Here is a 16965-nt window from a genome sequence, read left to right on the forward strand (position 1 = left end):
TCAATCTTGCAATGTAATATTCTGCAGACCTAAACTCTATTTTCTTCTATTTTCAGAAGTCAGCAAATAAAACAAAGGAACTATCTGTGAATAAGACTCATGTCAATGGCCATTGCTGACATTTGAAAATTCATACACATATCTACATGTAAGTAATTTTTTTTCAAATTAGATTTCTTCATTGTAACAATTTGCTTAAATTATTCAAGCTGCCACCTTAGCATTTGTCAACTTCCAGAATTTTGCTACATTACCAGGACATTAAACTGTTTGATTTGAATGATACATACATAAATTATGTTACCAAGGAAAAAATAATATGCAGCACAAATAAATACGAAGAAAATAATACAAATGAATATAAAGAAAAGAAAAGAGGGGATATTTGATTTTTTCTTTGCTGAATATTGCATTACTCACAATCACTAAGAAGTGGGAATTTTTAAATATAAACACAGGACTTAATTAGTGAAGATATTAATGCTGAATTGTGAGATACATGTTATGTTTAGTTGACAAACCTTTTTGCCTTTGGTTTTTAAAAACATTTAATATTGTTCTTTACATCCTCTATATTATTTTATGCACAAGGAGACACCTCCCAAAATATTGCCATTTTTGCAATATTTTTTGTCCAATCAACAAGAAAATGAGACTTCAACAGTGTATGCATCTAGAAATAGCAATATATATCTGTGCCATTTCTGTATTTACACAATAAAAGTAATGAATTGTGTTAATCAAGCTCTAATTATATGCAAGTGTTGTCATCCAATGTTCATTGTGCATTCTAATATAGTAGCTTCAGGCATGAAACATTTTATAAGCCAAGTTTACTAGGTTGTCACTGGGCACAAATTTATCTTATACTACAACAAACATTGCCCAGAAAATTGATGGTTCATTCTATATTCTAATAATTTCTTTGTCTGGACTTTGCCATGTTTTTTTCCTTTTTTTTTCATTTTTGGTAATGTTACTCTCCAGCTAAACTGGTGAACAAAGAAGACATTGCCCGTGCCCCATCAAGCAATACTGCGGGGACACGCAAGCACCTGAGTAGATCTATGAACCACCAACATTCCATAATCAAGCTGGATAGCCTCTTTGATCAGATAAAGACACTGAAAACTTGAACCCACAGAGATGAGGGGCAAGTGTTTTGAAGTCAACAACCATAACAACTCAACCACAGTCTTTCACAACATTTCAATATAAACAAATTTATAACACTCAGACACTTAATTGCAAACAGTCATAATATCAGAAAAAGTTGCTTTGGTTTGCTATAGAATATGAGTGATGATATAAAATCCATCTTGTCATGCAGTCAGAGACTTCAATTATAGACTTCAGCTATATCTCCTCCTATGATGTAAAAAAAAATAATCTGAAATTTAAATTTCTTTGAAATTTCTTGAACTTCCATTTTGAATATTGATTTTGCTTTATAAACTACAGATTTAAGCTAATGAAACAAAAACTTACACTTTTAGAATTAAGAGCATAGCATTTTGAGGTCTATGAGTTTGAGAAATGAAGGCATTTCAAAAACAGGGAAAACTGGAATAATAAATCACTAAATAATTTTAATGTGTTTTAAATACAGTATGATATAATGTACAATTACTGTCAAACTCATTCAATTTAATTCTGAACAATGCTTATTTAAACTAATCTATTAAAAGGAAATTGTTTCAAAGAATCTAGGATATTAAATTATGGGAAGAGTGAAAGAGCTTATTTCCCGTCAAATGCAAATGAAACCTCATTTTCAAGTGAAAAAAAAAATCAAATTACTTAAGTTTGCGACACAATCATTGTTTTCTCTTGAAAGGAAAAGTAAAAACCTTTTACAGATATTGAATCCTTTTCTTCTGACAATATAAATATGTCTGAAATTTATTTATTTTTTCTCTCACATGGCACAATTCCTTATTTTGATCTGAAAATATTTGTATCAACAATGGTATCACACTCTGATCAAGACTATATGACTTTAATGCTTTATAATATCAGCTAACCAGAAAACACTATTAGACGAAATCTGCAGTTACATCAAATACTTGGCAAATATTGTCTGGAAATTCGGTATATTTGATTCCAGACAAGACAAAATTGCTTCATAAACAGATTGATTGTTCTACAAGAAATAGATGCAACTTTATATTGTCTTAATTTCCATTTATGAGAAATGCTAACAGCAAAAATAGCTCTTTTAATATACCATATTTCAATGAGGAAGTTAAACTTTTTTTGTTATTTTAGCCAGGTAGTTTAAATATTGAATATTGAGACGGACTGGTGAGTATCATGTTGTCTTTAACATAATTATACAAGACCTGAAAAGAGGAACAAGTTAAAGGAATAATTTTTATATTTTATTCCCACATCATTTGAATTTTTCACAGGTTATTGGATATTTATGAGGCAAATAACTTTATTATAATTTCTTTACTGGGTTATCTGTTACAACGACACACAATATAATTGCTGCTACAGAAGTATTATAATAATAGGGTTCCTTTTTCCTGCACAAAGTTTCTGATGCAGATAACCAGTTTTTTTTAAACAGATAACCTGGCATTTTGAAATGGATTTAATTGGTTATTTCTGATGCAATGTAGTTATTGCTTATTCTTACGTCAAGTTATCAGTTATTTTTAATGAAGATGACCTGAGTTATTCTTGATACAGATGGTATTAGGTTATCTGTTATTTTTGACTTTGTGATAACTTATATGTTAATCTTTCATCATGAAGGGTTTCAACAACAGTACCGAAACATTATAACTGAACACTTATTGTAACACATGTAACGGTTTCCATTAATCTACCAGTATATGCAATCACTTTCAAAGGGAAAGAATCTTGTATAACTTTTGCTTCAACAATCTCATATATAATAAAAAAACAAAAACAAATTAAGCATAAAAAGGTCCCCAGTTTGCTGATTTCAACTGATTGAATAATGAAAATTTAAATTATTAACGGATTTAATCATCTGACTTCAAACATTACCACATCAAGAAATTATTTCCCAAAGGAAATCCGTTTGCTTTTAATTTTTATTATCTATTAATGATAAGTAAATTGAAATCCATAGAAACAAATAGCTGGAAATGTCAATTATAAATAAATGACTGAATATTATACTTGCTCAGGAAGTATTTGGCAAAGTAAATTTTCTATTACGTCAAAGCTGAACTATTTGCCGTAACAGTAGCGATACATCAGATTTTATAGTCATAATTACATTATATGACCACCTTTTATTCCTATGTTCACACTGAAAAATAGTACCATTGGTTGTTAATAACTTCACATTACAGTTTTGCAAAAAAGTGCTTTGAAACTGTAGTCTTGGTTGATTTTAAAAGCATGAGTATCAATATGTTTCTTTTTAGCAAATCAAACTGCTAAATGAATTAAGTATTCATCCTAACAAATTTCATTTATAACATTAATTGGTGTATATAAAATTTATTATATATTGAAACAATCACAACTTCTTGGCCTTTTTGCAAATCGTCCAAGAACTCAAAATGTGTGTTGTTTCAGAAACATAGCAATAGTGATGTAACCAGTCAGGAGTTCAGAATGTATGTTTTTATCCCTGATAGATTCAGAAACATAGCAAAATTTAAAGAGTGATATAACCAGGCAAGATAAAACTGTGGTATATAATTTATAAATTAACAGAAATCTGTTGATTTCGGAAGCATAAAGTATACCAGTAATTAAAACTTTTGAGCAACCTGAGACTTGATGACAAATGCAATGAGAATTATGCTTTGCAATACTCAATAGTCAGATGGTACAGCTCTGTTAGCACTCAGATTTAGGTAGAAAATGATACTAAATTTCTCTAAGGTTACAAATAAACTGCTTGTTATTAAATCATTATAAATTTATATCAGGTTTTCAAAATGTATTACAATACTTATCCAGAAGAAGCACTTCATAAATTTCTTTGGATGCCCTGATATACATATATACTGAAGGCAATTACAGGCTGTAAGAACTAGGCATTATACCAAAATATATTATTGTCATGGTCTCTTATTTGCTGTTTTAAAATTACATCGGAGGAAAAGTAGCATAATCCTCATTTAAAAGTTAAAAAATGTATTACACTTACTATAATTATAAGATTCTACCATTAATTATCTTTGCTTTCCTTAGGACAAACTCTAAATACATTATTTATGTAGACTTCTAGCTTGATTTTGTAAATCTTCATTACAATTTACTCAAAATGCCTAACAACATTTCTTCAGTCCCATCAACGTGAATGATCAGTTTAAGAAAGGAGAAGAAAAAAAAATTCACTTGTTTCTTTCTCTCATTCATCAAACATTATGTGATTTGATTTTTTTTTTCACCTAAAAAAACAATGCCAAAAAAGCAGCAATCAGTAAAATGATCAAATCACGTAAATTCTTGTTACATCATTTTCCTTTTATCAATTCATTTGGGTATATCAGGCATCAATTATTTACAGTTTTAATTACAACACTTCCCAGTAGAAGATACATAAGTGTGTCAAGACAGTCCTTTTGGGGAGGGAAAAAAAGCAAAGTTGATTTAAATGGTGTAGTCTACAAAAATATTGATATTCAGAACAATCAGTACTGGCATCAGTCAAAATAAAATCAAATTAATGATTGTGAGTGAAACATTCTAAAATATACAAGTTTTGTCATCAATAAATAAATTATCTCCCCTGGTAGTAGCGTCCTTGACAGAACAGAAAAAAACCCCAACATATTACATTATTTTCAGCATATTTGAGAAGTTAACATTTTTTCCATCAAAAAAATACAAATATAAATTTAAGCCCCTTGGGTGCCAATGAAATGAAGAAACTTAATTCTTCTGATTGATCTTGTATTCACTTTAAATTCCATTAGACTTGAAATGACAATATATATATATTAATGACAATGCTATATTAATAACATATATAAAATATGTACTTTAAAAAGTCTCGTAACGAGAGACTGAAAATATCAAACAATCCAAAGGGACTTACTTACGAGATAGAAGACAGACTGAAGTCGGCAATATTCAGACAAATTTAAATCAAATGGATCCAACAAAACCAATATTGGATTTAGTGCGAGGAATCACAAGAGAATTATTATACCTTTCTATCTTAAACTTTTACACCATAGACATAATCAAACAGAAATATGACTGAAAACATTGAAACTATTGTTGACAGTCAATATGTACGTCTGAGGCAAAAACAAAAACAGAATATTTATGGTGTGTTGCTTATGAAACCATTTAAATTTACAAAATCACCAAAAAGAAAAAAAATCCAAGAAAATAAAGTGCAGTTAAATGTACTTGTACTGAAAACAAGCATAAAAATGATTTTCAATTTTAAAATGTTAATGTCAACTAAATGATGGGCATCACTCAATGTCATCTTAAGTGATCCATTCTTGTTTCCTATGATTGTTTTTTTCGTGGCGTCTCTTGTGAAAATACAATTAAATACCATGAATGAGTTTATCTGGAGTCTTTCTGGAACCAGATGAGCAGTCAGTGGCAAAAGTTATCAATGTTGTGTCAACAAATTTATTGTTCAATTTACATGTTTTCTAATATTTCTGTCTGCAAATGTATTGTAAAATTTTTTTTACAAGTTCATTTTTCAGTTATTTTTAGCCAGAAATTGTAATTAAATGCGACAGGACTGAAGAAAGGGGTTAAACCATCAACTACACTGAAATTTTCAAATTGCAAAAAGATATACAATGTATTAACGATACTAAAGAATGTCATGACCATTTTTAACTGACTGACATTTTGTAAATTCTTCCTGCCCGTAAATGATTTTTTACCTAGGTCTTTTTTTTACATGAAATATTAAAATTGTAATGCACTAATACTCTAAGGGATTCACATTATAACAAAAAGAGAAACATGGAATAAAATATTCATAAACCTTCAAGATTAACTTACCTAAATATATATGTGTATCTGTATTTATCTATTATAGGTGCCTTTATGTTATCATAGTTATGTAGTCATTTAAAAAAAAAAGCAACAATATCCCTCCATCAAATGAAAGAACATTAAGTATAATCTTGTAAATTAAAGTGCTTTTTTCCCCAGGATTCAAGAACACATTGACTTTTTTTCCCCTCTTCTACCAAAGTTCAAAATATCATTTTTACAAAATTATGATCCATGACTTTTTCTAAAAATATAAAATGACATATCATATTTTTTTAATATATTTCTCCAGGAATGCAAGAAATGACAATCATAACCAAGAATATAACTATTAGAGTTGTGAGAGATGGTCATACTAACCATTGATATTTCACGTTTTTGACATAACAATAAGATTCACATTAGACCTTTAAGTAAACAGCAATAATTCTAGACAAAAGAACACTTTAAGAAACCATTTCTCAGACATTCTCTGTCTCAAACAAGGTTATAAAAATGCTTTTACAGAGATGACAGTTTGACAATGGTATGATTCAGAGGAAGAAATGTATGTTTAATAGATACTGGTAAATAAGAACTAAAATGAAATATTGACATGAAGAAAGAGGTTGTGACAGTCAGAACAAACAATATAAGTTAATGTAGCATTTGTTAAGGGCATTAAAATGAAGGGTCAAAATAATGCTCTGGTACATAGAAATGCTGTTTCAGGCAATTATTTGTATGGTTTTATAGAAAATAGACAAACTGGTCCTTGCAAAATGGACTGTCAATATGAGATATTGTCATTTATAAAGACAAGTGACTTTGATTTATCTGTTGGATAAAATAAGTCTTTGATAAGTCAGAAAAGTAATATACAAGAAAAACGGGGTGAGGGAATCACACAAGTTTTTTTTTGTTAAGACGGACACAAAATGGTTCACAAACTTGAACAGATCTTAATAAGGTAAAAGAAAAACTCAATGGAATCCCTTTAACACATTTTATTCCTATAGCAAATGATAATAGACATTAATCTCATCCTTTCCTGAGAAAGATTTGAACTCCTATTTTATGAAGCTCTTAAAATATTGGAAACACAGAATGAGTAGTTTCACAGATTTGACCTACACTGTCAAACATCTGAGTTATTTCATATATTTCCCAATGAAATGTCACAGCTTTGAACTTGTTGCAGGATTTACTAGGGGGTCTCATGATTTGTGGCACACATTAACCAAGAGATCAAACACAAATTGCCAGCTTCAATCAATTTGCTACTGACCATATATGACCTGGAGAGTCCAGAGAAACTATTCACCATCTGTTCATTGGTTGATAACAAACAAATGTATAGAAACTACCAAACATAGAAAACCCACTAGGAAACAAATTAAATGATACTATCATAACCATGCATAACAAGAACACTTAATTAAGTTAATTGATTCTATCGGTCACTTCTGAGACAATAAAATGCTTCTGTTCTACCATTCATGCTGTAAGGAGATGCTGAAAACAAGATACAGCAGAAGGAAGTTATCCATTGCCTTTGATGGTGTTTTTTTACACATAAAGAAAAAGCAATATCCGGCTTTATGTTTTGTTTGACAAACATTTACTTTTAAACATTTAACAACTTTTTAATTAAGATAACTACTTAATATTGATGATAACATATAGTCACCTAAGTTCTATACATGGGTAACAAAAACATGATGGTGTAATACCTTAGCAACCAAACTTTCATCAGAATGGTGAACAAAATCTTGCCAAAACTACGAAATTTCAATTGATTCAAAGATGGATAGATAATACTTCACAGAGTTATAAATTGTATTGTTTTATTTTTTTCTTGAAAAGTTATAGATTATCTTACTTCCCGTTTTTTGTTCAGATTAAAAAAAAAAACATTAAAATTTAAATGTGTTTTTTTCACTGCAAGATTAATGTGACATTTATTTGTTCTTCCTTCAAGTTAAATAAAAACAATCTCTCCAGCTGGAGGTAAAATTTGCATAAAGTATTGCTAAAAAATGAAGACATAACTAAAACTGAACAAAAACTTCTTTTTTTAATACATGTACTGATCTTTAAATCTGATTTAACTGAGAAATTAAATTTCCAGCACAACATTTTCAAGAAGAAAAAAAAAGTATTTAATCAAGATTTTGTGACCCTGCTATCTTAAAGCGCTTGATGATATGAAAATGTCAAAGTTTTTTATTTTATTGTGAACACAATAAAAACCTGTAGCATCTATAAGATGAATCTATTACAGTTATTTTTATATGCACAAAAGCATTAAATGACAAGGTGCATGTCAATCGTAACCAGTCACCCATACAGTTTTATTTTTGGTGATTACATTAAGTCATGCCTATCTTTATTTCAAATCCCATCTTGGTTTATTGTTTTTCACTGTTTCATTACTTATTTCAGTTGCTGGAAGCACTTGTTTTGATATCTCTAGTTCATCAAAGGTTGGATGCATAACATTTTCTATCACACCTGTCAATCACATCTAAATGGCTTCTAGAATACTGTAGGGCAGGTGTTTTTAGTTAAACACTTCTTTAATAAAAACTCTCCATGATGACTAAAAATGATACCAGCAATGCATGGGACTACACTGTGACCACATTGGGAAATCTTTCCTACCATATCACTTATCAATATGGAAGCATGTGCACTACTGTTTTTGTTTACCTTTAAATTTGCTGATTTTTGAAGAAATTTTCAGTGTTATTTTGGGAATTTATCAGTCAAGAATTGTGAAATTGTCTATTTTCTGTTGGGAACGGTGCTGCTATCCAGTATCAGTCATATAATGAAGAAAATGCTGATATTTTATGCTGACTACTTGCCAGACAAATTGTGGTAATGATAAAATTCTGTCATTTGAATTTTCTGTGGCAGTTTCTTTCACTTGAATAGATAGGCAAAGTTAGTCACATGGAACTTCTTCATCCAAATCAACTAGGTGGCCAATCTTTTTCTTCCAGATTCGAGCAGTCAGCTTTGAAATTTGGCTGGGCTTTGACAATCACTTAAACTGTTAAATAATATATATGACAGGTGATACTGGTCAGAACCCCAGGATGCAATCATCAAGAGTAAATTAATGTAAGCTGACAAAACAATCTTAGAAACCCAAATCAGTTATTCAATTTAGACTTTAAGTGTATCTGTGCTTTACTTGGACATGTATCCCACTGGGATAGTGTTGGGATCTCACTGGGAAATTTGGTTGAGATCCTACTGGGATCCCACTGGGATAGTGCTGGGATCCCACTGGGATGAGGGTTGGATACCATTGGGAAATTTTGTTGGAATCCCACTGGGATAAGGGAGCCTGACCAATTTTCCCAGTGGGTCCCACTGGGATCCCAATTAAAATTCCACTGGGATCCCAGCCTCATCCCAGTGGGATTCCCAGTCAATTTTTCAGTAGGGTAGAACTTGGTATAATTTATATAATGATGTGTGTGTGGGTTTTTTTCATTCAAATTTAATTTGACATGTTTTGAGAACAATATTTTTGTATCAATGTTTTTGTTTATGTATGGTATCACTTGAAACTTCTTAATCATAACAATATTTGGTATTTAGTCAATGCCAGACACAGAGCTGCAGATTTTCTCCTCCTGTAACACAATTAACATTTACATAATCTAATAGTATTATACTCCCCAACATTACGACAGATACAACAAATCAAAAATGAAACCTGTGAAATATATCAATTCAACAGCCTGGAAACAGTTTTATAACTTTGATATCTGGAGCCAACTCTAATACCTGATTTCTATATATAATATTTTGTTTTGAGATGTAGTAGGCAGTTTAGATCTGTTTTATATTGGCAGTAATCAGTCCCGGCTTTACATACCATAATGTACATAATCTTTGTGAAATAAATTTCCTTGATAACAAACCATCAACATTTTAAAAGATTCAAATGAATAAGTAAGACCTGCCCCAAGATAAAGTATGGGATAATTTGTGGCTCATTCATAAATTTTTAAGATGGGCAAAACTGATAGGGTCATAAAAGCCCTGAGAGCAAAATAACATTCATCATTGAAAATTAATCATCAGACATTTTGTCTCAAAATACATGCGCTTGAATAGTTTAAATTAATCAACCCAACAAATAGTCAGTAAATGTACTAAATATATACATAAAATTTTTAATATAATCAAGCTTTCTGAATATTAGGCATAAAGTCAAGTCCTTGGTGCTTCTAACAGTTAATTATAACTCACATTACATAAAGAAGTTACCAATTTAATACATTGTGTTCATTGTCATGGCCATTGTCTATCAGCTGCACTATCAGTACTGAGTGCTGTGATGAATAATTTTTTTTTAATAATTAATTGAAAATACTTTAGATGTTACCTCCATTAAAGTTTTTAATTGCAAATAAAATTAAGTTGTATTGTTCCTTTGAATAAGGCTAAATGATAGAATAATAAATAATTTGAAATAAATGTATTAGGAAGTACTTTATATCTTTTCATATTTGCAATGCCTTAAGGGCCGAGACTTATTCCAGTTTATCATAAAGAATGTCAAAATGTTTTGAATACATTAATATACACAGATATAGAAGCTAGATAAATTTGTTTCTTTCATACTTTAAGGCAACCAAAATTACATAATCTTCAAAAACAATAATTTTAAAGTAAATTAAATACAAACAGAAGCCAACCATTTTAAAAGATTTATCATTAAAATCAGCTAGACTTTGGGACGAACATGCTTTGTAAATTTTTGAAAGCTTTTAATTTTGTTAAGTACTTCCTAATACAAAACATTATATTTACAAATCAATTTAGAAAATTCAATTAAAGGGGAAGATTCTAGTTTGTATAAATCAATTCTGCCAGCTGAAGTTATCATAGAAATATCAGCTAGACTTGCTGGCTCATTTACTAACATTTTGTTTATTAATGAATGAAAAACATGCTAATGAGGGAAATACAACAATTAAATTCAAACAATTATTATTTCTCTTTGATGAATTACAAAAATGTACCTGTTTTCCTTTTTCTTATAAACTGTTTATTAAAAGCAATACTTTTTTTCCAACCGGTAACACAATTTTGGATGCAACTGATATCATTTTAAAAGTGTTTCTAATTATGTTTTCCATTTTTTTTAAGTTTGATTTTTTATTGTGAAATCACAGAATGGTGAAATCACAGAATCATACTTTTGTAAAAAAACATTTAAAATAAAATAATTTACTCAATTAATTGTATATATTTCTATCTATAAAATTAAATCTTGGTTTATATCAATATACAAACCTTAAAACTTATTCTGTATTGATTGTTTGTTTCACTTAATTAATATTGTATAAGAAATCTTAAAAATGTTAGAACATCATGTTTCATTTAGGTTTATATTGCTCGCAAAATAAATACAAAATTGTATTGTAGAGCTTCTAGTGACATGGGGTCCACTGTATGACATGATCGGGCCAAAACTTACCGTATTTCTTTGATCATTTATATTCTTCTTTCACAACTATATTTTATTATATAATTATGAATGAAATATTGAGAAATATTGATGAAATAAAATGCCTATTTTTATTTTCCGTATTTTCACTGTAAAAATTTATTTTTCACTGGTATTTTCCGTATTTTCACTGGTGTCTTGCCGGACTACTTTCTTCTAAATTAAGCTAATAAACAAAATTAAAAGGAAACTCTTCCTATTCATAGGCTAAATGAGGAAAAAAAGCATATAATAAACAGAAAATTCAAGATTTTTCCATAAAATACAGGATTTATTTTCATCTTGTGGTATGAAAATTAACATATTTCACTCGTGGCTACTGCCACTTGTGAAATATTTATTTTCATACCACTCGATGAAAATAAATCCTGTATTTATAGAAGAAACTTGAATATCCTGTATATATTCTCCAATAATTTCAGCCTGTAATACTCAATGCTGCCTTCATTTCCATGATTGACCATTCAGTAAATTTACCTGGAGTATCTTTGTCTGATTCAGCAATGACCATGTCTCTAGGTGGTGCAAATCTTGAAGCAGCTGACATAAATGAGCCATGTTTTCTACTGGCTACATCAGTTCTTGGTTTTGCTCTCTCCATGTGAATCTGTGAGTGCTCATATGATTTTTGAACATCATAGGATCCTGGTGGTGGCACTTCCTGAAAATATACAGTAACATGTGTTTGTTAAATTAAATGTTCATGTTGGCTTGTATTGAAAATGACAGTCAACTTTAAAAATGTCAAGTTGTTTTTGAAAAATGTCAACTTACATTTGAAAATGTTAATTTGTATTTGAGAAACACAATTCAATTATCAAGATAAGGCCTTCATTTTTAACCCTTAGCCTTCTGGCACCAATGAATCTACCCATGTGACCAGCGCAGACCAAAATCAGCGGCCAGCACACCCATGCAGCCTGATCATGTTTGATACTTTAGTCGATTAACTTATTTCAAAATTTTCCCCTAAAAATGATGATTGGTTTTGTCCATTCAAAGATATTTTAACAATGTAAAAGTAAAATTGTTAACAAGTGCTTGTAATATTAACTAGACCTTGTTTTGGCATCACCATTATTATTTTTTATATTCAACTGACTGTATATTTTACAACTGCATTAAAATTGATTTTTTTTAGCTTTTAAACAAAACATCTGCTTAAACGAAATGTCCAAGAACATTATTCACATAAAATTTGCTGACTTCAACCATGTTTATGCAAAACCAACATTTCTATTCTATATTTGTGTTGGCAGCAATTGGCTGTGTCCAGGTCAATTTTTTAGCATCAGACTTTTAATTGGGATTGCTGGCTGCTTGGGTTCAATTCCTGTTTAAGGGGCAAAGTGTTGTTTCCTTTAGCAAGAAACTTAGCACTCATTACTACTGTTTGATGGTTTCAGGAACAGATTCAAAAGTTTGTTTATAACCTTATAGCTTCCTACACATAATGAAACTAAAATTCTATATAAACTAATTCTATCTTTAATAGGATGATTAATCTTGAACATTTGATAAAAAAACACACAGTTCTCTTAAAAATAAAATCCATTTTGATAACCTGTAAAGATTTGATTATTCTATTATCAAAGCATTAGATTGCCAGAACTAAAAACTTCATATCAGATAATGTACATTAAAACTCAAATGTCAGCACTTTTAACCTGCAAATGGTAAGAATGAGGAAATATCAACACCCAGTCTGCCCAATATCATAAACCTACCATGCAGAAAATGCCTTCATCTCCTTTACACTACTATCTCCAGAAAAACCTGGGGTATCTTTTAGAGAAAAACATCGACATGTCATCAAGCCCATTAAGTTAGGTTAGATTACCTCTAATATCTTAACAGGAACTCTATAGGATATAATGACTTAAGTCTTATATTTTCCGATAACTTGATTTCCAATCATGATTAATCTGCTTACAGCAATGTTTTGTGAGATTTCGCGCCCAACTATGTGTTAGCATTGCATGATAAACTGTATGGAGTATTTCAAAGACAAAATGGTATCTAACTGTTTCGCCTTGATGCGATTCAAGATTTAAAGTTTCTGTCTTCTTCAAATTGATATTTAAACTATAAGGCGGATGAAAAAATAATTTTAGTGGGAAAATCCCAGTAATAATTGTAACATAAAACACCTGTGTAATTTGCTTTTAATGAATGATGGCAACCATTTACCTACAAAAATGTCATTAGCTATCAATTATATTTCAAAATGTAATGACAATTTGAGTATTTTTTACGTGCACCGTGATTGAGTGCAATAGAATTGTGGGCGACAGACGGCATGCTGTTGTTTTCTAATTACATTCAAGTTTTTGCACTTTTCTTTGTTTTATGGATTACAAAGTGCAGCCGAGGCTCATTTTAAACATTTAAGCTGGTAACTTAAACTGAATTAAACTTTTAAGTTTTTGTGATTATTCACAAGATGATGAATCTGTTTGTCCGAACGTACAATCAACAAATGCAGCTCGATGACTGTTATATCTACAATCCTTGCATGTGAGTTTGAATAATCAACAAATAATTGGACAACTTTGACACATCAGAAAAAATTAAAATTCGTTTAAATGAAAAGTCTTGTATATACAGATTGATCTAAAATTTACTGAAAATTATCATTAAACTTCAATCTATCAAAATACTTCAATAATGGTATCCTAAAAAAGAATTTAATTAAGCAATCCATTTATTGAATTGATCACACAGCTTTGCATCCAAAATTACTTAAGTAACATTTTTGACATATTTTGGAAAAGTTCTAAAATAAATGCCTAAGAACTCTTTCACTTGGCAATTTAAATGAAGACATTTTCTTTAATTTCATTCAGGTTCTTGAAATATGCAAATTATTATAAGAAAGATTATTGACCGTGAAAACCATGAATTTGTCACCTGACAATATGTTACCAATGGACTTATTTCACTCCTGGCAGACATAGTTGAATATTAAAGGCCGTAGACAGAATAATTTCTTTCTTTCAGAATAAATAATTATGGTAGCAATAAAACAGGTGATTTATTTACATGCATGGTTACAACACATTTAGGATATAAATATTTGTTAATTGCAATTTAAACTCAGAATGTGTCTGCATGAATATTTAGTTATCAGTACAAAATCAATTGTACAATAAAATAATGAAATATGTTCACATAGAGTATAATTTTATTACGAGGGATACAGCCCTGGTGAAAGATTTACCATCGTTATACATTATTTCACTGCATTATCAGTCTATTGTTTATTCATCCTCATATTGTCAAAGACATTAAATATTTATTGTATACTAAAGTATGTCTGTACATTTTTATCACCAGACTTTTACTGCTTATATTAAGATAAAAACTTATGATAAATTTTTCTATATGGACCTGTGGAAGGTTTTAATCAATCAGATTTACATAATTCAATTAATTTTAGTGCTTTTTTAACAATGTTAACAATGACAACAAAAAGATAAGCACTGTGTAGTAATATATCATTTTTCCTGGAACTTTCAAGAGTTTGAAGCTATTGTAAACTATAAAACACTACTATGTATTGGTTGTCAAAGTACATCAGCTAGCTGTGTATAAAACAATATCTGCAATATATTGAAGAAATAATATTAAGAGAAAAGAAATGCAAAAAATTAAAAAAGCAAGTAGTTGCATTAACCTTTGCAGCCCATCTTGTCAATCAAGGGAATGGGGAAAAAAACTATTGCAATGAGTGACAATTGTTTTTAATCTCTCAGTTTTTAAACTTTTGCCACTTCTTTTCATAGGAATTGTATCAAACTGACAGCTGCATCTGATAGGGCCCTTAATGGACCAGAATCTGAATTGAAATCTATTATTTACTCAATGCAAATGGTTACTAACAGTGCTTATATATATCAAACTTGTGCCTAAATTGTCACCAGTATATTACACTATCATGACTATCACACATATCACAACTATCACACATATCACACTATCATGACTATCACAATAATCATGCTATCACACATATCATGCTATCATGACTATCACAATAATCATGCTATCACACATATCACACTATCATGACTATCACAATAATCATGCTATCACACATATCATGCTATCATGACTATCACAATAATCATGCTATCACACATATCATGCTATCATGACTATCACAATAATCATGCTATCACACATATCACACTATCATGACTATCACAATAATCATGCTATCACACATATCATGCTATCATGACTATCACAATAATCATGCTATCACACATATCATGCTATCATGACTATCACAATAATCATGCTATCACACATATCACACAATCGCGACTATCACAATAATCATGCTATCACACATATCATGCTATCATGACTATCACAATAATCATGCTATCACACATATCACACTATCATGACTATCACAATAATCATGCTATCACACATATCACACTATCATGACTATCACAATAATCATGCTATCACACATATCATGCTATCATGACTATCACAATAATCATGCTATCACACATATCACACTATCATGACTATCACAATAATCATGCTATCACACATATCATGCTATCATGACTATCACAATAATCATGCTATCACACATATCATGCTATCATGACTATCACAATAATCATGCTATCACACATATCACACTATCATGACTATCACAATAATCATGCTATCACACATATCATGCTATCATGACTATCACACAGAATAACTATATACTTTACTGTTAATCATCTTAAAAACATCTTATTTGTTCTATTGTAGCTCAAACAAAGGAATAATATACAATCAAACAAATTATACTGAATATTTTATATCTCAATTTATGACATTGTGCTGTCTAAGATTTATAAAGTTAATATGATTGCATAATAAACTGAGACATAAAATTTGACTTGCAATGCTCCTGGCAATAATAACTAGCCAATTCTCTACAGAGAGCAATGCTTAAAGCCTGAAAATATCTGAAGTTTGACATTTTTGGCCACTAAACAATAGCATTTCTTTAAAATTAACAATGGAATCATGGAAATTCATTATTAAAGTATCAATTATTACTAGTCCAGTGAAATTAACAGGTAATTTGATTACATGGAGGTGATAAAATACTAACATCTTATAAATCTAGAAGTACAAACACCTCTTATGCAGAACATAGAATCTTAAATGTATGGGTTTTTTTCTGTTCGAAGCTTACATCAACAACATTGTTAGTGAACAGAAGAATTTACTGCAGTGTTTTATGATGTCTTTGCATTAACGCAAAGTTCAACTGTTCGAGCAAGACAATGATTTTATTACGACCAATGAAATCAGAAACAATGTTTATTGCACGACAACTGCTGATATATTGTGCGATTGCACTTGGATCATCATAAACGTCCCCCAACAATCATCATAAAGTTAGAGGAAAAAAATATTGGTTACAGCACTTACTCTTATTAGTGAAACAGAATTAG

General features: G+C 30.0%; 1 protein-coding gene across 1 annotated transcript in view; it reads right to left on the reverse strand.

Moving 5' to 3' along the window:
• LOC132747419 (sperm-tail PG-rich repeat-containing protein 2-like) overlaps positions 1-16965 on the reverse strand; it is a 113715-nt gene that overhangs the window by 50881 nt on the left and 45869 nt on the right. The window contains exon 10 of the mRNA XM_060736796.1: positions 11963-12146. Coding sequence (XP_060592779.1) covers positions 11963-12146 — 184 coding nt within the window. The remainder of the gene's footprint in view (positions 1-11962; positions 12147-16965) is intronic.

This window comes from Ruditapes philippinarum, unplaced genomic scaffold, assembly GCF_026571515.1.
Source record: "Ruditapes philippinarum isolate M1 unplaced genomic scaffold, ASM2657151v2 ctg514_1_1_1_1, whole genome shotgun sequence".
NCBI classification, from domain to species: Eukaryota; Metazoa; Mollusca; class Bivalvia; order Venerida; family Veneridae; genus Ruditapes; species Ruditapes philippinarum.